At 43.6% G+C, this 27,891-nt stretch overlaps 1 protein-coding gene across 1 annotated transcript in view; it reads right to left on the bottom strand.

Annotated features, from left to right (window-relative positions):
- The window catches only part of CACNA1B (calcium voltage-gated channel subunit alpha1 B), a gene marked incomplete at its 5' end in the record, with an annotated part of 468,581 nt that overhangs the window by 197,276 nt on the left and 243,414 nt on the right, over positions 1-27,891 (bottom strand). The window contains 4 exons of the mRNA XM_025211184.1: positions 2,585-2,674; positions 4,839-4,913; positions 5,693-5,749; positions 19,374-19,489. Of these exons, the coding sequence (XP_025066969.1) occupies positions 2,585-2,674; positions 4,839-4,913; positions 5,693-5,749; positions 19,374-19,489 (338 nt within the window). The remainder of the gene's footprint in view (positions 1-2,584; positions 2,675-4,838; positions 4,914-5,692; positions 5,750-19,373; positions 19,490-27,891) is intronic.

Here is a 27,891-nt window from a genome sequence, read left to right on the forward strand (position 1 = left end):
GGCAGCAGTTTAAGCAGGTGGCATGTTTTATGGCTAGTCAGGGGGGGACTGCTAGGAATATGACATGGGTGGCAGACAGTGTCAAGCATGATATACAAGCTCAATCCCAGCAAAACATTCTTCAATGTAAGAACCCTTTAACTCTTCTAAAGATTAAGTGCCACCTTTCCAGAGAGTAGAGTGTGTCCGTCATGCTTTCACACTGGTGTGCGCACACCGACATGTGCTCACACATCACACATGAATAGCACAGACTGTGGTACTGCAGTCACCGCAAAGCACCATGGCATTTACCGAAGCTGGATGACGGCATCCACTGGAACAGCAGCAAAGCATAATAGTAACTTAACCAGCAAACTCTCCTCATAAGGTTTCAGTTGGGTAGAGAAGGAAAAAAATGATTTACTAGAAAATACATTTCCCTAGCTTGGGCTGTAATCCCACTGCCACTGAAGGAAGAGATCTACCATGTGTAAGTATTTCCCTTTCCTGGCTCCATAACGGCTGCCATTATAGTTTGCTTATTCTTACTGAGATCCTGCTCGACATTGCAGCCTCCACCCCTTTTCACTGTTCTACCATATACAACTATGAGGTCTAGGCAAGGAATTTGCCCCCAGTTCACTGGAGAACAAGCAGAGCCTTTGAGTTCTGTTACCTTCCTGCCTAAGATTGTGTGGTCCTGGCAGAGATCTGGGGCAGGCATGAATCATGGTGTACTCTTCTCTCAGTATATGGGCATGAGCGTGGTGCAGAGCACAAATCTCCACATGTGACTTTAGCAACACAGAAATCTGTTACACAAGAGTAGGATCAGTGGCCCTCTCTGCACATAAACAGTATTATGCAACTAACTGGTTAATTGTGCAATTACCTTAAGACCAGCTATACCTGCAAAGTAGCTATCGCATGACAAATAGCTCCAACCAGCTATAAATTTAGACCTCAAAAATGCATACTAACTTTATAGCTGGTTGCTATCAACCTTTATTCAGCTGACAGGGCTCCCAGCTGCAGAGATGCACCTCACCCCGCATGAAACCCCCAAGGTCTGGGGATTGTGGCTGCCATGATCCCTAAAGCTTGAGGGTGTGTGAAACCTACAGCCCACTCAAGTCTCTCAGTCCCAGTTGCATGTGATCTCACAGCTGGGGGCTCCCAGAGATGGAAGCCTGCTTGTTGTCAGTGCAGGGGGAACCCAATCCTGGGCTCTCCCTGCATTGGCAATAAGACATGATTGGATCTAAAATGCGATCCCACAGTTGTGCCTCCTGCCATATACGTTTGGCATGGCAGGAGGCGCAATTGTGTGGAGCATGCAGTAGATCTAATCATGCCTTTATCTGCACATGTAGAGGGGGCCAGTGTCACAAGGTTAGCACACAGCTCAAACCCAGGGATTCTCTGTGAGCATCCTGGTTACAAGCCATTCTCTAATGAAACCTGCAATGCATCCCAAAGGGATGCTGGTCATTTACGGCAGATGTGACTGGCTCTTTGCCCACTCCATCTCCTCCCTACCACAGAAGAGCCGAGACTGCACTTTAAGGCCCTATCTGGGGCATATCTGCATGAATAAGAACTCACCAAACAGGTCCTTCAAAAGCCAGTGTGCGCCAAAGGGAGCCATGACACCTCCAATTTCTCTGGAATGGCCCATTTAAAGGGTGCAGCGTGCAACTCTATATGCAGGGCCACTTTAACCAGGCATTACAGAGTTGGGTGAGAACCCATGGGCTAGGAACAGACATTACACATAAACTGGGTTAAGTGATCAGAAACTGGTTTAAACCTATAACAGAACAGCTGTTCAGTGCACATAAAGCAGTTTGAAAATGGCTGAAACCGGTTTGAGATAAACCATGCTGAATGTAGTATCAGTCTTAACTGATTTGGCTCAAACCAATTTATGCAAAGTCTGTCCCAGACTCCTTGCTGGTTTATGATAAACCAGACTCCCCCAGCATCCTGGCATGCTCTCTGGGCTGGGCAGGGCTCTCTGCTCCACAGCAGGGCTGGCTCCTGCCCTCTGCTCCCTGGCTGCAGCTCTGGCAGAGACTTTCAGGCTGTTCCCTGCCCCCCTACCCACCACCACTACTCCCTGCTAAGCAGCAATTCCCCCCTCCTCTCTGCCTTGCAGAGACGTGCCTGTGAATTAGCTAGCAGACCACATGCTGGTTACAGTCCGTGCTGAATCAACAGGTAGCTGATAATGTCCCTCTGTTGTTTTCTTAATGGGGTGATAAACACTGTTATCAATTCCCTTCTGGGCTAATCAGAGCACCCTGCTAAGGCCTGGCCATGCCCCGCCACAGCTCAGTACTGTGGAAGGGAAGGGAGGGCTGCTCTAGCACGCTCTGGCTTCTAGCCTGAGTACTCCCTCACACTACGATGGCATCTGGTTCTCACTTAGAAATGCCAAAGGGTAAAGGAGAGCTCCTGGTATGCTCGAAACAAGCAATTCCCAAAGGCTCTGGCAATTAAGGGCAGTCTGTGGAAACAAAGCAGCAGCTCAGAGGAATGCAAGGTTAAGAATTCAGACCAAGTAATTTTCACAGCAAATGAATATGGAGCCAGTACTCACCAACAGAGCAAATGTCTGTGAAATGATCCTCACCTTCTTCAGCATGAATCAGATCATTTTTGCTCTTCTTTATTGTAGCTCTTTTCAACACTGCATGCAAATTAAAAAAAAAAAAAGCCAAGCAATATGTTTTTTGTAGTGGATTCTCTCCTTTCTCTGCCTCTCACTCTCTAGGACCTGTATTTACTTCCCAATGCCATTTTAAAGCTGCTGCACAAGGATAAGCTGTAGCAAATCGATCAGCCTACAGCTTTGCACTGGGGCCTCCGCATGCTTTGATGTCAGGGTCATTATTTATTTAATCTTTTAGATCTTGAAGGCTTGCCAGGAAAGAATTCTGCCCACCTACACTTCATTGTAACTGAAGTGGGAAGATGGGGAGAGCAAACATATCAGATGGGTTTCTTTGAGTAGAAGAGAGATGGCTCTTGCTTAATGGAAAGATTCTGAGCCGTGACAAGATATGAAACAGGAGCTCTATTATCTATTAAAAACATTAATACTGCTTTTCTAGAGCATGTAGCTTTTTTAAAAAAAAAACCAACAATGTTTTTCTACCCCTGTATCATTTGGAAATACCACAGCAAAAGCAAATTCTAAAGATATTGTGAATTTCTCCTCCTGCACGATATCTTCCAACTGGGGATGTTGTGACACTGAAAACATCAACCTGGTCCAGAACGGTCTTTGTAGGACAGTAGTTCTATCACTGTATCATTCCACAAATGGGGAAATCAAAGCACAAAGATTTACTGACTTGCCCATGGACACATCACATATCAGTAGTGAAGCCATGAAAATAATGGAAGTGCTGATTTCCAGTCGCTATTCTGAGCCCTACACATAGGTGATGCATAGCGGGGCACATGCCTCCCAGATTTCTGTGCCAATAGTAGGGCCTGGCTGGAGCCAGGGCCCTGCAGCAGCAGGAGTGGCGGCGCAGAGTTGTCCCCCGACACTGTCAACACTTACATATTGTTTATAGCCCTAGACTACCTACCTTGGAATTGTGAGAACTACTAGGAAAAAATTATACAGTTTTGGTAACAGTTTAAAAACAATACAATAATTAAATACAGCTTGATAACAGCAGTAAGACACTCCATGGTGTGGTGATACATACTGTCCACTAAGTGCACATATAAAACTATACTCAGGATAATCAAGGTTTAGACTAATGTGAAAAGCAGACTCTTATCCTAAGCAAACTACACTGACATGACTAAGCAAGAAGTGCACCACCTCATCAGTATCTGACATCTTCTCATAACTGTTGCATGATTCAATTTAGAGAAAGGACCAAGCAGAACTCCCAGATCCATAAGCCTCAGAATGCTAGAGTTGGAAGGATACCCCAAACTGTGATCTGAAAACAATTTTTGCAAACATATTACCATGAACTACTATGAACTAAACAACAAACCTAGACCCCAACTCTTCCCAACATTGGGTCATGTAAGGTCTAGGTCTTAATTCTGCAGCCTAAGCCCATCTTGATTTTATTTACATTACTCCACTCTCTTCAAACTGGGTTTTGAAAAGCTGGGACAAACAACACATTAACACCAGTGTTTTATATACTGGTGTAAATTACTCCAGGGTCTATGGAAGACAATTGAGCATCTTATACCAGGGTAGCAGACTGCAGGCTGCTATTAATGTGTCATGTCAGCTGGTAGCAGGGGAGCTAATAACAGCCTGTTTGCACTAAGCAAATGGCTACTTCGCCATTTGTGTGTCTACAATGTACTACTATACCTCATTGGTGTAATTTTATACTTGATTCTTTCAGGAGCAATTTTACACTGGTTTTGGTGACATTACCCTGGTGCAGAGGTTTTCATCATTTGTCCATTCCTGGTTTACACTGGTATAAAGGTCAGTTAGACTGATGTAAATGTGATATGCATCCACACCCCCAAACAGATACTTGTTAAAAAGAGGAATGGGTCATACTGGTGTCATCCAAGTGCTATGAAAAACTTTCACCATCCCAAAATTGCCTCATTTCTGAACTGCTGCACTCCTTGCTTTTCCATTCCTGGGCCTCTTTAAGCACAGATCACCAGACATGCCAAGGCCTGCCAGAATTCAGGCTAAGTGTGTATGTTGGATCAGTGGTCATTTAGGATTAAATCCCAGCAAACACTGGTAACCAGCGACCTTGATACTCAAGATCTCCTCAGGAAGCCACAAGTGAAAAGCATTAACCCACTGTGCCACCTAAACCCCTGTTGATTTTCAATCCACTCACTGTTGTAGCTGCTGCCGCCGCTAGTCTCCGCCGGTGCCGTGCCTGGTTGAATCGGCCCTTCGGAGGCGGCCCTCCCTGACAGTGAATGGGAGGAGAAAGAAGAAGAAGGGAAGGGGAGGGGAGGGAAGGGAAGAGGAGGAGACATGGGAGGACGAAAGATTGTCAGAAAAGGGAGAGGGAAGAGTCTTTAACTGAAGTTTCACTGACTGTAACTTCCTTAGAGGTCGGTGTCTGAGGCACAGGGAGAACAGTCTCCATATTCTCACTGCACCTGTGCTGAACAGTGCAATATCTTGAGTCATCCTACGAACACTGTACCACTAGGAGCTGTACAAGTACTAGACATTAGATAGGATCACCACACCCTGTTATGTCTTACTGCTTACAAGTAACAGGGGTCTTATAGTCTGTTTACCAAATCCATTTGGAAGCTTAGATTTAGAGCCCTGCCTTCTTACCCTTACTTCTTCGCTGCTGGTATCCACACTGAAGCTTTTATCTCAAGGCTACAAATAGACACATTCCTCTGTGCTATCCATAGGCTGATAGGTGCCCCATTCATACTATAGCCCTGTAATTAGAATGGGGACTCTGGAAGATCTCAAATGTGGATCCCCTTTCCAGACTAACATATCACATAACCACTGATCATCCACATGGAAGCTCGAGAAGGCCCTGCATAGGAAAAGGGAATTTTTAGCTGGACTCCCTCCAAGGCTAGGATGAGTGTTTTCAAGTGCATGCAAAGGTACAGTGCCTATGACCCTCTCAGTCGCAACAAAAAACAAATCAGCATACAGCACAAGAACCTCTCACATACTGCAAAAGGAAACGTACAAGGTAAAATGACCTACCATCCAGAGGGGACTTCTCTTCAGCATTCTTATCTTCTTCTGCCAGCATCACCTCTTCTGCAAAAGGGAAACAGCAAGCGCTCAACCTTGGAAATATTGCACTGCCATACTGCCTGGGATGGAGTGTGGGTGGGCATGTACCACAGGTTTCACCAATCTCAGTTTGCCATGCCACATAATTACTGCAAGCTTTTGCATACAGTCTTGAGTAAAAGCCTCAGTCACAATTCTGTTCTCTCCCTCCCACCCCAGTTTCATTCTCCTCCTGCTTCAGGTAAGGAAGTGAGTTATTAAAAACCTTGGAAGACTGACTCTTATTTCCCTGCTCACAAACTTGCTTCCCCCCTCACATTAAACCACCTATTCTGGCAAATAAAAGGGCTGAGCCAAAGCCCTACTTATGCCTTTCTGCCCAGTCTCCACCCTTCAGATTGCAGAAAAGCACATCCAGAGTAGTTGTAATGGGATACAGCAAATCACTTCATGGACAATGGCTTAAAATTGATTGAAAGCAAGACAGTGCTCACTCTGCAGATCTCAGATCTGTGCCAATCTTATTCTCCAAGCCACCCTGTTGTCAGTGCCAGGACTTTAGCCTGTTAGTCACTGGCTCCCCTCCTCAGTAGGAGACATAAGCCACCCTTGCCACACACAGTTGTACACGATGATGCATTGGGATGTCACCAACTGGATAACTGGTGAAAACCTGGCCCTGCTAATCAACAGCAAAACTCCTACATTCTCATCGGCTCGACAGTTCAGCCACTGCAACTTAGTTAAATTATGTATTTCCTATAAAATAGCTTGGCACACACCTTCCTCCCCATATTTATACAAACTGTTGCTAAAATAAGCATAAGTAATTCTACTTTCCTACAACGTATGAACTTAGTACTGACCGAATCTAAAGAATGAAACCTGCTGTGCTTTTCTTGAGTGGGCAGTAGGACAAATATCATAAGGACATGAAAAGAAAACACTGCTGTTTCATTCACAAGAAATTACACTACATAATATTCTATAGCAGCACTTCCAAAATCAGTACAATTCAGATAAACAGGTCTACAATGTTCTGATGTATTTCTGTCAAATAGTGATTTTTTTTTGAGGGGGAGGGTATGTTTAAGAAGGAAAACCTAGAAATCTCCAGTGCCAAATCACTAATAGCTGAACCACACGTGACTTTGCATCATTGTAAACAACAACGTCCTTTCACATTTCTTGATGTCAGTATTGACTGGGATTTTTGTTAAGTGATACAAAATCCTTCTAAAATCTTGCTTGGGGAATTAAAAAAAAGATCAGTTTAGAGTGAAGACAGGCAAAAGAAACATGCTAAATATCAAAATCTGGTGCCAAAGAATCAGTCTAGAAAGGAAGAGGTGTTAAAAACCAATCTTACTTACCATCTTTGTTAATGATCTGGGAGAAGTAGTAAATGCTACATTAATGAAAAGTCACTAAACTGAAAGGACAGAGAAATAACACAAAGGGGATGAGAGAGATTAGAACTGTAAGGAGAAGAGGGCAAATGATACCCAACTTGGAAAATGCAAACCCAGTGCATCTAATGGTAAAAATATGGGGGAGACATATCATCAATGGAAAGAAGAATTTTGGGAAGTAATCGTGCTAAGAGACTTACATGTGATAAAAGCAAATTATACATCAGTCTGCAGTTATATAAGATATCAAAAAGGTCGATAGAATTGGGGAACATTTGCAGAGGCACCAGGTTCATAGAAAGAGAAACCGTTACTCTAAATGGCACAGGTGCATTTCTAATCAGGTAGCGTATTCATTTCTGAATTACTTTGGTATCCAAAAGTTATACACAAAAAGCAGTTTAGAGAAGAGCTGCAAAATTATTTGGGAGTGAAGGGGAAAAATAGAAAAAAAATAGTCCAAACTGAAAGCAGAACAACTCAGAATTGTACACAGTTCAAATCAGGAGAACTGGGACAAACTGAGTAAGGGAATTGTGAATAATTCTGAAATCTCAAAAGGAAAAAGGTGGTGGTCCTATCACTTTGCCCATTCAAAAGTGACCTGAGCAAAAGCCTAGGAAACATGCAATACTGAGCAATCCTGTATTAGCAGAAACATGGCTTATGTACCTTAACACTGTAGGTCTTCCTATATACATTAGGGCTGTGCAAAGCTTCAGTCCCTAATTCAAGTCAGCAGAGATTCGGCCTGATTCAGTGGCCAAATCTCCAAATTCAAATTGAATCAGAGGACCCTTTAATCTCTCCAAATCGAACTGGAACCCTCTGAATTGATTCAGAGAAATTTGGTGATTCGGGCATAGACAACTTTAAATGTTTTTTCTACATACCTCTAGGTAACAGGTGGGTCATGAATGCTGTGATGCTGTGGTGCACAGAGTGTCCCACAGGAGCGTGGGGTGCTCCCCAGTGCGCTCAGCAGCACACCCAGAAGTGCAGCAGAAGCACTTCTGGTCCACTTCCAGGTTCGCCGCCGAGCACGTGTGGGGGGGCCCCCTGTGCTCCTGAGAGACACTCCTCTGCCCAACCACTGCAGCATTCATGAGCTGCACTGGTACCTTGAGGTATGTAGAAAAAATATTTGAAGCTGTGCCTATGTCTGAATTGCTGATTCTCCAAAACAGCATCAAATCTTCAGTTTCATATATGACTGAATTGAATCGGGGACAGCGATCCGAATCAACAAATCGAATCACTGTCCCCGATTCGGGCTGAATCCAAATCGAATAGGGCCCACTTCACACACCTCTACTATCCATAACTTCTGCCACATAGATGTAAGCGACAATGAAAACACAAATTCAAACATCTAAATTTGATAAACCAGGAAAGAGACTAGAATAGATTAAATTATGCCTGTGGGACCTCAGGTAATAAACCCCTGACATGCCAACAAGGGTGAATGCTACAGACACTGAGCTAGAAAATGGTGAGACTCAAGGGACAGTCAGTCTAGACCAGCCTCAGACCTGTTGCAAGTAAGCGTAATTCTGTGAGTTTGCATGTGCTTATGGAAAATCAGATTTAGGCCTAGAAGAGTGAACACTCTGTGATTATGAGCAACCTTGTTTTTTATTTTATTATAGAATCCACTAATTTACATATTGCAGTCCTGTTGCCGTCCCCTCCCTTCCACCTGCCCCAGATCTGATTGACCTGAAACCCCATACAGAACCTACAGTGGATTTATACTGATTTAGAAAAGGAAAAAAAAAACAACCAAACCTCCTACTTCCCCCTTGGTTCCTTGGGCTTATGTCTACTGAGTTTATAGGTAAGATTTTCAAAAGGCTCGTCATCATACTTTGGTATCACTTGAAAGACAATTCCAAGTCTTAGGATGGCCTTTTAGGTCATGTGAACATTATGAAAAAAGCCACAGTGGCTAAGTACAGAGGGTCAAAAAGCCTGAGGCAGAATCGATTCAATTTAGGCAGGTTCCTCTAAGCTGCGTAGGTTGAACCGATAACCAGCTGAACTGATGTTCAGTTTTCAAATGGGAAAGGCAGGGGGAGGCCTGCACAGACCCAGGCCAGTAGATTGGGTGCGCTAGAGCACATCTCCCAGCCTGTGGCCATTGCCAGGCCAGCCAAGTGTCTCCAATTGTCCCCGCCCCCCACCCCCAGCACATGCTCCCAACCCCCTGCTATCCCCACACAAGGGGTTAAGGAGCCCCTGTCTGGGTCCTGGCCCACCTTGGGGGAACCCAGCCTGGGTTCCCCAGCCCAGGCAGCCCTGGGGAGCCAAGGGGCATTCCCTCCTCCCCTTCCCAGCTGCTGATTGCTGCTGCAGCTGCTGCCACAGGGGGGAGGGAAAAGGAGTCCTTTTGACTGAGTGCCAGCCCATGCAGCCCAGCATGGGGGCATCAGGGAGCCCCCACCTTGGGGGGCTCAGGCACCCAGCTGAGAGGACTTCTTCTCCCTCCCCCCTGTGGCAGTCGCTGAAGCAATCAGCAGCTGGGAAGGGGGAGTGGGGAGGGCTGCCAAAGGTTGAAAAGCCCCCACCACAGGGGCTTTCCCTCCCACCATGTGCTGTGTAGACCCTGGCATGGGGGGGTCTGTTCCCCTCTCCCCCCTCTCCCCAATAGATTGACAGACCCAGGCAAGAAGCAAGCTAAGCAGCAGAGGGGTGAGGCAGTCCCTGCTCCACTGGAGCAGACAACATAGCCTAGAGCTGCAAAGCATCCTGGTACGATGGGGGACTGCGAGCAAACTTGAACCAGGAAAGGATCTGGGACAGAAGTTTCATAAACCAGTTTGATCTAAACCAGTTAAGTCTGATATCCAACCAGGTTTATCTTAAGCTGGTTTTGGCCATTTTGAAAACGGTTTGTGTGCACTGAACTTCTATTCTGTTACAGGTTTAAACCAGTTTCCAATCATTTCAACTGGTTTATATGTAACTTCTGTCCCCAGGCAATAAGTCACAACAACAAGCCACCTGGTATATCAATATCGCAACATGACAGATAATCAGCCAGGATGACTACAGGGTGAATCCCAATCAGGAGGGTTCAGAACTCAAAATTATAAATGCTGATTCATAGATTCATAGATGTTAGGGTCGGAAGGGACCTCAATAGATCATCGAATCCGACCCCCTGCATAGGCAGGCAACAGTGCTGGGTCTAGATGACCCCAGCTAGATGCATATCCAACCTCCTCTTGAAGACCCCCAGGGTAGGGGAGAGCACCACCTCCCTTGGGAGCCCGTTCCAGACCTTGGCCACTCTAACTGTGAAGAAGCTCTTCCTAATGTCCAGTCTAAAATAGACGTAGTGGGGGCTATGTGATACTACAGATGTGTTCCGCCTACATCATACATCCTCTCTCTCAAAAACGAATTAATAATTGGCCGGGTCCTTACTCTGCTTCCTCAGAGCATGCAGACCTGAGTGAATTCCCGAACATGGTTTGAATTGACTGCTCCCACAACTTAAAGTGGAAGAAAGGAATCTTCAAGCAAAACATCCAACCCAAATTTGACTCTCACTAGGGTTTCCATTCAGAGTACCTTCAGCCCCAGCTCCCTAGCTTCCTCTATCTCAGGGGCGGGCAATTACTTTGGGCGGAGGGCTGTTTACTGAATTTTGGCAAGCCATCAAGGGCTGCATGACAGGCAGCCAGGGGCAGATAAATATTAATTTTCTAAAATTTTTAGGGGCCCTGTGGGCCCAAAAGAATGGCCTGGCAGGCCACATCCAGTCCCCAGGCCGCATTTTGCCTACCCCTGCTCTATCTCCAGCCACTTCCAGTCACATACTATTTTTGACACAACACATCAGAAGGTAATGAGAAACCAAACAGTTATACTGAGCTCAAAAGTGGCTTATTGCACAGAAAGCAGATCTGCTATGATTGTTTTGTCTCTCCAGTACCTAAGCTATAATCATTTAGCAGGTGTTTCATTCAAGGAAAAACTACCAGAGTTTAGCTTCCACTGACCATAGGAAGGAGTGAACGAACTAAGCAGTTATAGCAGAGTAAATAATGCATAGTAAGACTTTCCCCTCTCTCCCGCTTTAAAATTGACACAACTGTTTCTTCTGTCCATACCCAATGGTTTTATGCAAGCTTGAAAGCTCACTGACAGGCTGTGTGCCAAAGAGGTGTGTCACTTGTTATGAGCATTATTTTTCCATCCACCATCCTGGCAATTCCTGACAAGTGATTAATAGTTGACTTGCCTGTAGTGATCATCATGAAATACAATGATTGAAAGAAAAGGCTTGGGTGATCTATAAAAAAAAAAAATCTCTAAACTACAGAGGAGGGGAGATAGGTGATATTTCTAAAGCAGAGAGAATAACTGAGGGGGTGAAAAAGAGCAAATGTTATATCAGTAACCTCTGCCCTTCGTTCTCAAGGGGTCCACAGAAGTCTCTTACAATCCACACGTAGAGACCAGAGTGATGGGTGCCATCAAGTTTAGATTTATTGTTCCTAGTTAAGCACTGACAACAGGCTTAGAACAGCACAGGACTGAAAATAAAGATAGGTTTTCTTTTGAAGAGCCCGCAGTATGTACCCTGCAACAGAGAAACTACTGCTACTTGTCTGTCTTTGACATGTGGAGAAAGGACATTATGTCCTCAGAAAAAGGATGGATTATTGAAATTATTACATATTTGAATGCAATAGAAAAACAAACAAGCATAAAAATTTAATTATGCTGCTAGGGCTCAAACCTGTAAGATAGGAAAGACAAAAAAGTGTGTCTAAAAAAGAATCTCGGTAAACTATCATGAGGGCACATAATTTATCCCATTATGTGAACACCTTCCTACCTGATCTATGATATGTCTTCATCTCTAATTAACCTGGGTTTCTTTTTCCAACTGTGCAAAGAAATGGTTTCCTCTCTGTGCATTTCACAAAGAGTGAATCCTGATGTTTTAAAAATTTAATGATGCTAGAAGTAAGATGTTCATGCAACAATGAGCCAGAAGAGAAGGTTAAATGTAACTTCCTTATGATTGCTTACTATGGGAGAAAAGAAACACACAGAGGAATTGATGCTGAAGCACTGTGAGAAGGCAATGGACTTGAAAGGAATTAAAATGCAAAATGCAAGCAGCCCGATTTGCTCTGAATTGTAAGACTTTCAGTCTCCACAGCCAAATGTTTTCAAATGATGCATGTTCATGTAAGATAAGAAAAGCATCTTCAAAAGAATATTTGGGGGCTTATGAGTGCTTTTCTCTTTCTAGACAGAGAATTCTAGTTTTTAGTTCTGCCTTAGAAATGCACCGTGACAGCCTAACAGGTGCTACTGACCACGAGTTAAATGACAAAACAGTGGCAAGATCACTTTCATGGATTGCATCATCAGTCTCTCCTCAATGCTCCTCCTAAATTTCTGTATAGGGGACAATTTAAAATCAACTCTTTTCTGCTTTCTCTTCTGGCCAAAATAGAAATAATAATTGAAAAAATACCCTTCCCCATCTTGTAGTGAGACAGTGAAGATATTCCCACACAACAACAAATGTACAGGTTTCCACCTAGACTTAATTTTCTGTTGAATGCACTCAGGATGTGACACTTGCTGAGAGACTTGCAGCTGTAGGGTAAGGGATAAACCAATGCAATGTACAGGCATTTGTACCCGTGCCTACATTTCAGCAGTGCTGATGCTTCTATAGAGATTTAAGTTTATAAGTATCATTCTTCAGGCTTCAAATTGCTATTCGAGCTCTCTTTCTAAAAGAGACAGCCAATCAGAGATTACGGGTTTGATGTACAAATCATTAGGTTACATTCTATGGCATATGCAATATAGAAGTCAGATGAGTTGATTAAAGGTTTCCTTCTGACCTTAAACTATATGTCAGTTCTCCTCTCACATTAGTTTAACCCTAAAGTAACTCTACTGACCTGAACCTAGACACTCCAGATTAATAACATTTGAGAGGAGGATCATACTTAAACATCAGTCACTTCTACCTTTAGACCAGGCTCGTCCAACATACAGCCTGCAACGGGAAACGAAAGTAAACACTGCTTCCTAATGGCTGCTGAAGGGCTAGGGAAGGGACAAGGTTCCCACACGCATCGCATCAGCTTGACGTTGCCGATGCGGTGCGTGTGAGAAGAGGAGTAGCCATGTGCCGCTCAGGACAGGATGAGCCCAGCCGGAGCAGCAGGGGCTCAGCTGCACTTTCTCGCTACCTGCGCTGGTCTGTCCCAAGCGGCACACTGCTCCCCCACCGCCTCTGCTGGCTGGTTCCGACCCGGGCAGGTTTGTCCCATCCGGAGCAGCACGCAGCTGAAGCCAGATTCCCATGTGCTGCTGGGGCGGGGAGAAGCCCTCCCATCCCCAGTAGCACGTGGGAAGCCAGCTTCAGCTGCGTGCTGCTCTGGATGGGACAGACTTCATTTCATGTTTGTAAAATGCTTGGAGAGCCCCACATAGATGCACTGCATAGAAATGCAAAATATATTTTGACTTATTTGGTTGGCACCTTGGGCTGAGATTTTCAAAGCTGAGTCAAAAGGCCAACTTCCGTTAAAATGAATGGGATTTAGAGGGCTCCAAATCTTTTATGACAACTTTGTAACATGCCTATCTACCCCTTTTTGCAAATCTCAGCCATAGTTTGGAAGCTCAGCCAAAGAACATAAGAGCTTCTGAACATAAGAGCATAAAAAGTGCCATGCTTGGTCAGCCCCATGGTCCATCCAGCTCAGTATCCTGTCCCGTACAGTGGCCCAGGTGGATGCTATAGAGGGAGAGTTTTGATCTGGTTATTTAGACCCATTTCATTGTCACTTCCTGCAACTTCATTGGTGTCAAAGGTCACGTGACATCAATTCCTGATGTGATACCACTTCCTATGAGGTCTCTGAATATGGCTCGCCGGTCCACTGGGTGATAAAAAGTTTGTGATCCGGCCCCACATTCAAAAAGGCTGAACACCCCTGCTTTAGACTCTGCTTCCATAATGCCTCTTTACATATGTAATGCCTTCCTTGAATCAGCCTGTCTTCTCCGTATCTACATCTCCCCAAGAGCTCCTATATGCTGTTCGCAGGCTGCAACTGCCTCTGACAGCCAGGGTAACATGTCATGAATGCCACCTCTCTATTTTTCTTATCAGTCCTTCAGTGGCTGCACCATAGGCTGTTATAGGGATAACTCCTAGCTAGGGCAGGGTATTTTCCCTAAGACTGCAGCTCTTAAAATCCCAACACAAAGTCCTGATTCAAAGTCCTTTTTCACCACCATGCACATAGTCCTCAATTTTACACCTAAAATCTTTAAGGCTTCTTGTATTATGCATGGCTTTCATAAGTAGTTGCCACCAGTTAAAATGATTGTGTTATTGATGCTTTGGCTAGACATGCCTCTGCCTATGCTACAGACTCCTAAGTTATAGTAGGTTCAGTTAGGTCTGCTTCTGCATCAGATGGAGTTGCACTTATTTAGTGACTCAGCAACAATCAGTTAGCTTTGAAGTCTTTTAATAGTGCTGAAGCACTTACTTCAGCAACTCTTAAGAGTTTTTTAAATGATTGCAATAATTTCTTTGCTTTAATTCCTTCATTTTAACATAGGAAAATGAAATGCAAAAAAACTAGAATCCTTGAAAGATTTAGGCTAAAAGTTAATTACTGAGGAGTCAAGACATTTGTGAAGTTAAATTTTCTAATGCACAAATGTCTATTAAGGATAGTAATTAGTTCAGGATAAGAGATAAGGTATTGTTTGGTGTCAGAAAATGGCAAGGGACAGAAAGCAAAGATTTACTGCTTTCATTTTATGAGGGATAAAGCACTTGAATTGCAATATGGCAAAAGGATAATAATAGGATTCCTCAAAATTCTGTTTAATGCAAAATGGTAAGTAAACCTCTATTTGATGTAATTGTCAATAATTTGGGGGAAAGGACAAGCAGGAAGGTGGTAATATTTAGAGATGGTATAAAATTACTTAGGTTAATATAGAGAGAGCTATGAGGAACTTCAAAGACCTCTAACACAGCTCAGTGAATGAGCACCACAATGGTAGAGGAAATTAATCATTGACACATGCAAGGGAATGTACATGGGAAGGTATAATTTCAGCTATTCAGATATCTTGCTAGGTTATAAATTAGTTGTAGCCCTTGAGGAAAAGACTTGGTCATTACTGCAGATAGTTCAATGACAATCTCTATTCAATGTGCAGCAGAGCTCAAAACAAACAATATATGCAGAAAAAAAATCAAATTAAATATAGTGTTAAAATATTATAATACCACTATGCTATTCCATGGGAAATTGTGTTTGCTTCTTCGTACCTATCTCAGAAAAAATAGGAAGTGCTTGGAGATGGATACTATAAAAATTATTAGAAACCTGGAGAGTTTTTTATAAAAGGAGAGAGACTGAAAATACTTGGGCTATTTTGCTTAAAAGGAGGCCAAATCAGATGAAATGTGGTAGGAATATACCAAATAAAGAATGGTATAAAAGGGAGGTATCAGGTGTTCCTACTGACATTCCCACATGGGGAAAGAGAAAACCACACTGAAATGCAAATCTTAAAATTGATGGAAGTAAATAATATTTTATGCAATACATAACTGATCTGTATAACTCATTGCTTCAGGATATCACTGAGGGCAACAGGATTAGCAAAATTAAAATACAGACATTTACGTGAATATTGAGAACACTGGCTGTTATATTAGAACAAAATATACACATATATGCACACTTACTTGGAATACAAAGTCTCATGAATAAGATGCATAACTTATCATCACTGGGACAATAAGAAGAGACTTCCCTTACAAGATGTATAGCTCATGACTGTCCACTATGGCATGCTTGCCTTCCTCTGAAGCAGCTTTTTCTGGCTAACATCAGATACAGGTTACTGGACTAGAAAAAAACACTGGAATGATCCGGCCTGGCAATTCCTATCGTCGTATGTACTCCTCGCATGAAAATCTGGCCCCGGTAAAGTGAATGGCAAAACTTCAATACCCGTTCATTAATCTGATTTGTTTCTGAGTTGTCTGCAGCTTACTTCAGGCAGCACAAGGAGAGTGTATTATATTGTTATTGTATTTCAACATTGCCTTGTAGGACTGTTTTATTATTCCCTGATTCAGCTACTTTCTTTCAGTTTTGCAGTTCTAAATGTCCCTCTGGATCTTGTGTCATTAGATAAAACAAAAAGATAAGCATTTTGTAGAATTCCTACCACACACTCCTGCAGCATTTCGGTGCAAAGTGATGCAACAGTCAGACATTCCCTTGGGGGGACGGAAGATGCAGTATGCAAAGTTATAGGAATGGATTTCATTGTACGTTTTGCAGTTTACGCATCTCCATTTTCAAACAATAAACACTAACAATAGCCACAGAGAAATTTTCAGTATAACATGTCAAAGCTCTTTACCAGTATACATAGAGCCACCCCCTATCACAGTGGAGGAAAACAGGGGTATGCGAAGCTGGCACTATTCGGTTCAGATTCGGCCCAAATCAGGGACAATGATTCAATTAATTGATTCTGATCACTGTCCCTGATTCAATTGGGCTGAATCCAAATCTGAAGATTCGAGGCTGATTCGGACATAGATGCAGCTTTAAAAGTTTTTTCTACATACCTTGAGGTAGCAGCGCAGCTTATGATTGCTGTGATGTTGGGGCGGATGTAGCATCTCACAGGAGTGTGGGGGGGTGCCCTCCACATGCTTGGCAGTGAACCCAGAAGTGGACCAGAAGTCTGCCGGGGAGTGTGCTGGGGGGGCCTCTGCTGCATTCCCTTGGCTTGGTGATTGGCCGCGGGGGGACCCCGGGTACACCCCCAGACCCAGGAGGCACCAGTCACCAAGCCAGGAGGGCGTGGGGGGACCCTGCTGCATGCTTCCCAGTGGACCCAGATGTGGACCGAAAGTGCTTCTGGTCCGCTTCTAGGTCTGCTGCTGAGCGCACTGGGGAGCCCCCCGCGCTTCTATGGGATGCTCCATCCGCCCCAGCATTGAAGCGTTCACGAGCTGCCTGCTACCTAGAGGTATGTAGAAGAAACATTTAAAGCTGTGTCTATGTCCAAATCGCTGAATCTTCCAAATCTCTCAAAATTGATTCGGAGGGTTCTGATTCGATTCAGAAAGATTAAAGGGTCCTCTGATTGGATTTGGATTCAGAGATTTGGCCACCGAGGGTTCTGACTTGATTCAGAGATATTAAAGGGTCCTCTGATTCAATTCTTATTCAGAGATTAGGCCACTGAATTGGGCCGAATCTCCGCCGAATCAAATCAGGGGACCGAAGCTTCACATAGCCCTAGAGGAAACACTGTTATCCTTAAGGCCTAATTGTATGGGACACTTAGCATGTGTTTTATCTGAGATTGTAATAAGCATTACTGTGTTTTGTAGTAAAAGTAAGAATACGTTCAGAGCAGTCACACAGTAATGCTTATTACGATCGAGGACTGTTGGTCTCAGCCATCACTCAGCACCAGAATCGTGCGCCAGCTCTAGTGCTGGGCTGGGGCTCAACTGACAATTAGATGATTGTCAGTCCCAGCCCCTGCACCACACCAGAATCTTGAACCATCTGTGGTGAGGTGCTGGGGCTGAGACTGAAAATCATTTTATTGCCAATCTCAGCCCCAGGACTGTGCTAGAGCCAGTTCAAGACTCCCATGCAGTCCTAGAGCTGATAACCACAGTCAGTGGATTGTAGGTCCCAGCTCCAGGACCACAATTATCTCTTTGGAGCAGTCCAACATGAGCTCAATGCATGTTACTTAATATAAACTGGAGATACTTCTCACTCAAAAAGGCATAGTTTTATTACAATACAATATGCTAGGAGATCACTTAGCACATGTTATCCTGCTTGAACACACGGACACCAGTGCTTTAAGTACATTTAACATGTGCTAAGTGTCCCATGTGACAGGGCCCTAAAACAAGATAGTGACAAAAGTCAAGATTAAAACCAAGGCATCCTTTGCTCTACCTATTAGCTAAGTCTTTCCTTAATTTGAATTTGGAATAGTAAAAATTTCTAAATAATTAAGACACAATTCATAAATGGAAAATAATGTGAATGATGCCTTTCTTGAAAGCTAGGGAACCACAGAATTAAAGGGAGATAAAATGTGGTTAACTAATTGAGGACAGTTCCTGTTGAGCAGTTACATTCAATAAAGGTTGGTCAATGCAATTTGCTTTTGATTGCCCCTTTACATTGTATTATGTGAAATAATGGGTTCGGTGGACATATATTAACTGATGTTGCTTCTTCCTATTTAACATTTCAAAGCTCTAGCCATCAAAATTCCCATCCAAGTCACTATCATATCATGTCTTGACTACTGCAAATTCCTTTTCAAATCCCAGCACATGTGAAAGCCCACAGAGAAGTTCATAGAGGGGCAGAGCTATGACTGATGGGCTTGCAGAAGGGCAGAGAAATCCAATGAAAAAGAGAAAGGAAACAACTGGAGATCTGGAAGGCTGTTTTTTTCAACTACTGGTCCTAAACTGTGCATGTTCAACACAGGCATAAAGTTATGAACACAAGTTCACAGGTATGTACAAGTGCATGGAGTATGAGACTGCATTCACTTGCCTATTTTGGATATGTGGTTGCTTGTTTTCAGCAGACAATTTCTGACCTATTTTATGGTTGCACCATAGGGCACTGTTAAGACAGCATGCCCCATGTGTCAGCATAGATTTCAATAAGGGTTGGCAGCGTAAGAACCTGGGTTTTATTCCCAGGTGTGCCACTAGTCTGTTGGCAAACCCTGGACAAGTTATGTTATTTTGCTATGGTCAAATATCCCCACCTGTAAACTGGGATAATACGGGCATCCTTTATAAAGCACTTTGAAATTTCTTGATGAAAAGTATTGCATACAAACTATGCATTACTATTATCACCACCACTGAGCTCTAATTGTGCCACTACTCTGTTGGCAAACACTGGACAAGTTGTTATTTTGCTATGGTCAAATATCCCCACCTGTAAACTGGGATAATACGGGCATCCTTTATAAAGCACTTTGAAATTTCTTGATGAAAAGTATTGCATACAAACTATGCATTACTATTATCACCACCACTGAGCTCTAATTCTTGGACATAATATTCTTTACCATCACAAGGTGGCATAAACGATAAAACATGTTGAGACAAACCAGGAAGAGAGCTCTCTTCTTACCTGCCTTAAAGATCCATTCCAAGTACCCATTTAGCTCTCGTTCAATCTGCTGCTGCCTACGGAGCTTCAGAAAGGCTCGGCGGTTTTCCACCCTCTCACGCTCTTTGGCAAATTCACTAGAGAGATAGAAAGAGTGAGAAAGTGAGTCAAACAAGGTCAGGGCAAACAACTCCTTCCTCCATCAATGCATTTCTTCAAACCCTTTCTTAAAGCTCATGATGCTTACAAAATACTTAATGGTTACACAGCTGGCATGTTGAAACTACTGCCTATCATGCTATGTAATACTGACTCACTGTTTCCTTCAACTCCTCTGCAGGCCTCTCTCTATCCACTTGCTATCTCTAGCCTTATCCTTATCTCTATTGCTTCCTTTTAGTCTATGGGTTTTCTTAGGCTTGTGCTGAGCTTCACAAGTGCAAGTTGAACTTGAACCATGAGTGATGACAGGCACTTTGCATCTATGGTCAAAGAGGAAGGGCCTGCTGTGTGCTAGTTACATGGGAGAGAAGTATATGAACATTGAAAGCTTACTGCAAGCAGGACCATAAAGAGGATGCTGACAGGAAGTACCCAAATCACACATGCAAGAAACAGAAAGACCCATTTTGTCAACCGTCTCATCCATCCTCTGGCCAAGAAAATGATTATACGTTATATTTCCAGCCTGCTTTTAAATTACCATGATACGGGTGCCTCCACCTCTTCCCCTATGGGGCTATTCTGCAACCTGTTCAACTTCACTTCTACGAAGCTTCTGATAGTCAACCTGAATTTTCCTTTGTTGATTTTCAGCCCATCATTGGCTCTGTCACAGAGGTTTACATTAGTCTAACACAGTCCCTCCCTATGTTCAGTGGCTAAATTTCAATCTCACTAACAGAGGTAAATCCAAAATAACATCAGTGAAGCCAATGGAGTACACGCTTATGAAAACTGATGTAAAGGAGATCACAATCAGAGCCTTGGTTTTCACACAAGGCAAATGCCTACAGATGGTTCTCTTCTCCCCACCCCAGCAGTCATTCTTCAGTGTGTTCAGTCCCTGCAGCCCTTCAGCTAAATCTTGTTTTCTTTTCTGTATTTCCATGTGAAGCATCCAAACATAATGTCCAAACATACGCCACAGTTAAAGCCAGGAAGAGTGGGGAGAAAGGGGTTACAGGTGCCTGAGGCACTTTCGTATCATGTCCATGATCTTCATTTCATCTGCCAAAATGGACACTTCTGTTTCATCTGGAGGAACTGTCCAGCCTGTTAAGAAGGGTCTGTAGAGGGGGCTTGACTCTGCAGCATGACACATCAGTGAAGTAGCTGCCCCTTGCTTTTGGCCCCATCATCTCAGTTTTCCGATTGCCGTCTCCTCTTCCCCTTCAGACAACATGACCTGTGACCCTACTCTTTGGGCAGAGGAGCAGAAGTATCACGTTATGCACCAAGCACCAGCTTTGGCATTCAGCATCTGTCTGTTTTGTGATCCAAAACCCAGCACATGTCAACTTGGACACTGATTTTCTTTATTCTTTCTTTTTAATGTTCTCCTTTCTGGTTCAGTGCCTGTTGGTCTGGGCCACAAGCCCTCCACTCAGATTTGATTTCTCTCTGAGAGAGGAGGAATGCGATCTGACAGGACCAAGTGACAACATGCATATAAAACTACCACGCATGGAGGTACAGCTGGGCTCTACAGTGTTGCAATGCAAATTATATAGGGATAGACTGTGCCAGACATAGGTGTCAAGCAATGCCCTTGAGGGAAGAACTCCGTGAAGAATTGTATTTCCATACAGTACAGCATGGATGCGCAGTCACAATACACAGCAGGCAGGAAGCACATATGTGAACTATAGCCCTGCCTCCCCAGACCCTAGACAAAGAGGTTCCTTGCATATACAACACAATCTGACCCAAAGGAATTAAGAACAAATTCTATTTAAGGTTAAATATACTCCTGCCTTATCGACCTGGAGAGACCCTGTAATAAAATGAAGCAGAAACTGTGCTAGGATATAAAATGTTAAAAGAACCAAGCCAGATATAAGCAGGATGTCAGTCTAAGTCATCAAGCTTGACCTTGTTACAAGCTCCAGCCAACAGTGCCTGACAGAGTACGCTGCACATAAGCACATATCACAGACTCAGGCCCTGCAGACACAAAGTTATAGTGAACCTTGCCAGGAGCAACCAAATAAAAAATAAATTTCTTCTCAAGATTATAATGCCACAGCACTGCCTCATCCAAGAGTCAGACCGACTACCCACCCAGGCCTCTTGTTCCCTGACGTTGGCTTCCCTTCTTACCTAGATTCTAAACTTGGGAGGGAAAATTTTCCCTTGTTTTCTTATATTATGAATTTTATTCTTCTAATGTAGGAAGATGAACTGGAGATGGAAACACTGTTTTTGTCCAAAGAATGAAATCGGTATGGACTGCAGTTCTCCAGCAACAACTCTCTAGCATGTCCTGAAGAGAACCATCCAGGAGACTATAGATCAATCAGTCTGACCTCTATACCTAAAAAGATCATGGGCCAGGTCCTCAAGGAATCCACTGGAAGCACCTAGAGGAGAACAAGGTGATCATGAATAGCCAGGAAAGATTCAACCACAGAAAGTCATGCTTGACGAACCTGATTTTATTCTATGATAAGGTGACAGGCTCTGTGGATGGGGAAGAGCAGTGGATGTGATATACCTTGACTTTGGAAAGGTTTTTGACAGTCTCTCACAACATTCTTATTAACAAGCTAAGGAAATACAAACTAGATTAAAGTACTGCATAACTGATTGGATCACTGTACTCAACAAGTAGTCATCAATTGCTCAATGTCTAGTTGAGAGGAGGTATCAAGTGGGGTTCCCCAACAGCCTGCCCTAGGTCCAGTATTGTTTAATATCTTCATTAATTATTTGGATGATGGGATCAAGTGCACGTTTAGCAAATTTGCAGATAATACCAAGTTGGGTGGAGTTGCAGATACCCCACAGAGTAGAGCTAGGATCCAGAATGACCTAGATAGACTGGAGGAATGGTTCACAATCAATCAGATAAGATTCAAGAAGGACAAAGGTAAAGTCCTGCACTTTGGATGGGATAATTGCATGCACAAATACAGACTGGGGAATGACTGGCTGGGCTGCCGTACTGAAAACAAGGTCCTAGGGGTTACAGTAGACCAGGGGTGGGCAAAAGGCGGCCCACCAGGCCATTCTATCTGGCCTGCAGGGCCGCTAAAAAATTTAGAAAATTAATATTTATCTGCCCCTGGCTGCCTGTCATGAGGCCCTCAATGGCTTGCCAAAACTCAGTAAACGGCCCTCCACCCAAAATAATTGCCCGCCCCTGCAGTAGACTATAAGATGAATATGAGCCAACAGTGTGCTCTTGTTGGGAAAAAAAAAGGCAACACACAGAGGAGCGTCGCTTGCAAACCTAGGGAAGTGATTCTTCTGCTCTATTCAGTACTGGTGAGGCCTTACCTGGGTAGTGTGTCCAGTTTTGGGTCCCACACTTCAAGAAGGATGTGGATTGGTTGGAAGCAGTCCATCATAAAGCAACAAAAATGATTAGAGGCAAGATTTATGAGGAAAGGCTGAAAGTACCAGGGCTACTTACTTTGGAGATGAAAAATTGAGGGGGATTTGATAACAGTCTTCAAATACCTGAAGGGCAATTATAGAAAGGATGGAAATGGATTTCTGTCTCTGGCCAATGGTGGACAGGACTAGGACCAATGGCCTCAAGGTACAGTAAAGGAACATTTAAGTTGAAGATTAGGAGGAACCTTTTGACTATGAGGGTGGTCAAGCACTGGAACAGGCTACCTGGAGAAACTGAGGCATCTCCATCCTTGGAAGTTTTCAAGCACAGGATAGACACACACTTGATTGGGATGATTTAGCTGGGGATGATCTAGCATTAGCTGACTTTGTGAGGTCCCTTCCAGCTCTGCTTTCGTATGATTTCTGGGGACTACAATACCTACAGTTTCTCTAGTCTTTCATATCTCTTTTCCAAATTTCATCAAGGCAAATAAGCCCCTTCATGTTCAACAGAGGCACCATCAGTATACATCCAGCCTATTGATTACATATAAGAATGCTGAAGTATAGATGAAAATATAAATACAATTCATCAGAATTCATTTTGCTTAAACTTGTTTACCTACTGCCACAAATGCAGTGCCAGCAAGTACAAGAGACCCAGTGAATGCTCTAACACCCAGTGGCTTCAAGGATTTCGCCCCCAGACAACATCTCTTCCTTTCTCACATACTCAACTCAACAATGATCACATTCTGGGGTTGCGCATCTTTGCAGCTCCATACTTGCAATGAAAAGCAGTCACTGATTCCTGCCTCAGTGTGCTCCTAAGCAGGCAGGCAGGTATACTAGGGGAAGGGAAGGTAGAAGCCTATCTTATGCAATGCTTGGAAGAGAGAGAAAAGAAATCAGCCTCTAGAGCATCTGCACCCAGGTATTTCCACATTTGGAGTGTGCAAGCAGGATTGGAGAGAGGGACAGGAATGGAGAGAGGGAGCATACTTGGGAGGGACCCAGCTGGAGCTTGCCACTGCGGCCATGGAGACATACACTCAGGCTATGCTCCTACTGGTTTCCTGTGTGATCTTAGCCAAGTCACTCAACCTCCCCAAGTGTCATTCCCCCATCAGTAAAATGGGGACATTAATTCTTACCCATCCCAGATGAAAGGTGCTATAAATGAACTGCTTATTTTTAATTATTATTATATATAATTAACTTCTTATTCAGAAGCATATTGCTGTGCTGCACATAACTTATCAGAACACGACTCCTAAAATAGAACTACAGCGATAGGCCATTGAATTTAAAACAGTGCTCAGAAAGCAAGCCAAGAGAAAGAGGGAAATGAAACGTAGATCTAGCAAAGGAGCTTCATCACCACCCACTATCCACCGCAGTGAGCTAGCAGCCTGCAAAGGCCCCTTCATTTTGGACAAAAAAAAAGAACCTGTGTTAAAGACAATTCTATTCTAAAGCCCTATGATTCAAGCCACTTCACAAAAGCAGGGGAGTAATGAAGGGCTATGTTGATTTTGCGGTATGTGGAAGTTGATGGGAAACAGTCCTGCATGAAAAAACATAATCCTTCCAATGGCATGAACACAATAAACACAGCTCCTGGAAGAGTTACCCTTCCCACCAGAATTGGGAAACCAAGCAGATATTTCATCTGAGTTAGTCACTGGCCAAACTGAATTTTCCAGGTGGGAAAATAAAGTAGGCCAAGAGAGAAGGATGAGCTCTGCAGTGGCTAAATTTGGAAGCAATTGTTGCTGAAAGTAGGACAGTGCCCAAGAACAAAATTGCTACTGAACAGTAGCATGTTGAACAAGCTGTGTCGTTAAGCAGCATTGAGAGAATGACATCTGAGGAGTCATCGGGCTGATAAAAAGAGGTGGACTTTGGCTCCTGGGGGTGAGAGTCCCATAATCAGAAGGGAGAACAGATGTGGCAATTAATCTATTAGAGCACCAGGTGGTCGAACAAAGCTTAACAGAGTGGTACCAGACAATCTCATGTTAAGTTGCCTCAGCTGGCAGGAAAACTGAGGACTGAAGAGTGAGAGAAAGGCAATCACCATTTGTGGGAAGTTCTTCTTTTTCTTGTGTCCTCATCATAAACTAGATGTTTTTCCAGAATCGTGCACAAACGATGGCTCTTTCCATTGCCGTAGTGAGGTCATCCTTCATACAGGTCTCACTAAGGAGTCAGCAAATGAACATGTGCTCCATAGTCTGCACTTCACCGTATTTGCACATATTCATATCATTAGAGTAGCCCCATTTGATCATGTTTGTTTTCGATCTTCTGGTTTGTGTGCACAGTCAGCATCATATTGGTTAATCTAGATCTGCCCCTCTTGGAAGGTCTTCATGGGGTTTCTGGTCCATTTAAGAACACCTGATTGCGCATAATCTTTCCTTCTATAACCTCAGTCATGACCTGTCAGCCATCAGGTCCAATGGTGCAACATTGATCATATAACTCTTTTGCTTTTTAAGCCATTTAGTTACTTCTATGTGACCACAGAGTCTTCCTGGGGTCTTCCATCTGTTGTGATCTTCCTTTTTGGCTTACTACTTTTCTTTTGAGATCAGGTGGTACAATGTCAGCCAGTAAGTATAGGTTATCCTTTGGTGTTGGCTTGAGGCACCCTGTTATTTCACAACAACTGTCATTTAGAACTGGGTCTATTTCTTCACATGAACTGATTGTTCCCATACCGGACATGCATAGTCTGCAGTGGAGTAATACAAGGCAATAGCAGTAGTTTGTGATGTAGCTGGGTTTGCTCCCCACTTTGAGGTGACCAACTTTTGAAGTATGTTTTTGCAGGCGCTGACTTTCCCTTTCATCTTCTCTACATGTGGGAAGTGCATGGAACATAAAAAAATCATCTGAGAGAAGAAGAAGCAGAGCAGTTCAGTGAGAAACATCTCCAAATTCTGGTGGATCAGAGACACACTTAGCTTCTAGCCACTCCTACTGTGACCGGTGATAAGGGAACCTTAGAAAGTTTGGCTCACGAGAGTTCTTCTGATGCTCACTGCTTCTGGTAATCTTCTCCGGAAGTTTCAGGAATTGCATAACTGAGCTAGAAAGCCTTCAAGAATGAGTCTTTTTGTGATATTATGACACTTCTGCTTCCTGTCATGTCCAGGAAGAAGCATGGAACAGAGAAATTATTATAACTGGTGCAGTAGGAGTGGCAGGAGGAAGAGCTATGATATAAGGAAAAGGGAGGAAAGCTGTATCAAATGCATTTTCATTGAAGGACCAAGAGCAATTAAAAAGGTGCTGGCAGGAGCTTGTGAACAATTACATGATTGTGGGTGCACGTACACGAGATGCTGACCGCGCAGTAGCCAAAAAATACTGTACAGTAGCATGCTACAGTGCGGACAGTGCTACTGAGCAGTATTATTAGACTACTGCGCAGTAGCATCACCTAAAAGACGTTTGCCAGTGCCACTGTGCAGTAACTCCAGTTACTGCATATTTATTTAGTATTGCTAATACAAGTACTAAATAAATGTGCAGTAACAACTGTGTAGTAGCATCTTGCATAAATGTGCCCACTAAGATTGTAAGGGCAACATTTTCCTTCCTACCTTAGAAAGGATAAACATGACATCTCTGGGTATTCCAGAACAGGACTTGAGAACAACCCAGAAACTTATCCCTAAAAGAACCAACTTAGGTTTTACAAAGACATAGAGTGTTTTGGAATAGGGGCATCTGAAATATTTAGTAAGTACAATGTAGACACAGAGGCAGGATGGATGTACCCAAGGAAGCTATTAGATATTTTCCATTAGTCAGTATAAACCTAGATTAAAACATAGATCCTGGCAACTGATATCACAAAAGTTAGCATGCAAAAAAAAATCCTGATGGACTCCCACATGGTTTGTTTTGGCAGTGAGAAGCATGTCGGACCCAGTCATTATGTTGGGAGTGTCCTAACTAATTCTCTTCTCAGGGTTAACTTTAACCCTTTCCCCAAGGCCTGAAAATGAAGGTATCTTCCACATCAAGGCAATATCCACAAATATGGGTTTGAAGGGGCAATTCTGGAGATTCCTTGGGTAAGTAATTGCCTGTGAACACAAGGGGCTGAGTCTGATTGCCCAAATGGGACAGGAGCTGGTTCCCCGAAACTCACCTGGCTCACCCTGCAAGGTGGGACTAGAGCAGCAGCAAGTCTTGCTCAGACTTCCATTTCATTCTGGGACCACCTCATTTGTAATGCAGAAAGCCATTGAGGGCTGGGATGCGTCACCCTGTCTAAGATCATCATCAGCACAACTGCATGGCTTGGCCAGCAACTCAAAACACTGCAGTCCATATGTCCCTCCATTGCAGCCAACTGCACCAACCCAGGGGATGCTTGTGCCTGATGCTGCTCCCTGTCGAACTCAGCCTCTCTAGCCTCTCTCTGTTCAAACTGCTTCTTCTACGGTAATTCTCCACTGATGACAATACTGGCTTTATGCTGCTTCTGTCAGCCTGCTCATCAAGGCCTGGGATGCCAATCTGGCCTTTGTGCACCAACCTAGCTCCCTCCTTTCTCCTGCACATTTCTGTGAAACTTAGCTACAAAGTCCTTCAAATCTCCCGCAGCTCATTTCACCAGGAAGCTGATCCCGTTAACGTTGTTAAGCCTCGCTCCATAACTGCATTCGCATCTTAGTGTTTATGAAAAGCAGATTCTTGCTGTAGGGGAAGAATTTATTCTGCAGGTTCATAGCCAAGCCTTATGCCTTCTTGGAACACAGTAAATCCTTTATAACATGCAGTTGCCTCCCAGCTGCAGCAAAAAGCAGCATCTTTGTGATTCTAACTGTTTATACAGCTAAAATACATATGGACACCAACCCTTGGTGACTTTAAACATCCATTTTATCACCTGCTAACTTGGTCTAAAAGAGACACAAAACAAAGAATGCCGTAAGAAAACTGATAGGGAAAG

This window comes from Alligator sinensis, unplaced genomic scaffold (genome assembly GCF_000455745.1).
Source record: "Alligator sinensis unplaced genomic scaffold, ASM45574v1 scaffold323_2, whole genome shotgun sequence".
Lineage (NCBI taxonomy): Eukaryota > Metazoa > Chordata > Crocodylia > Alligatoridae > Alligator > Alligator sinensis.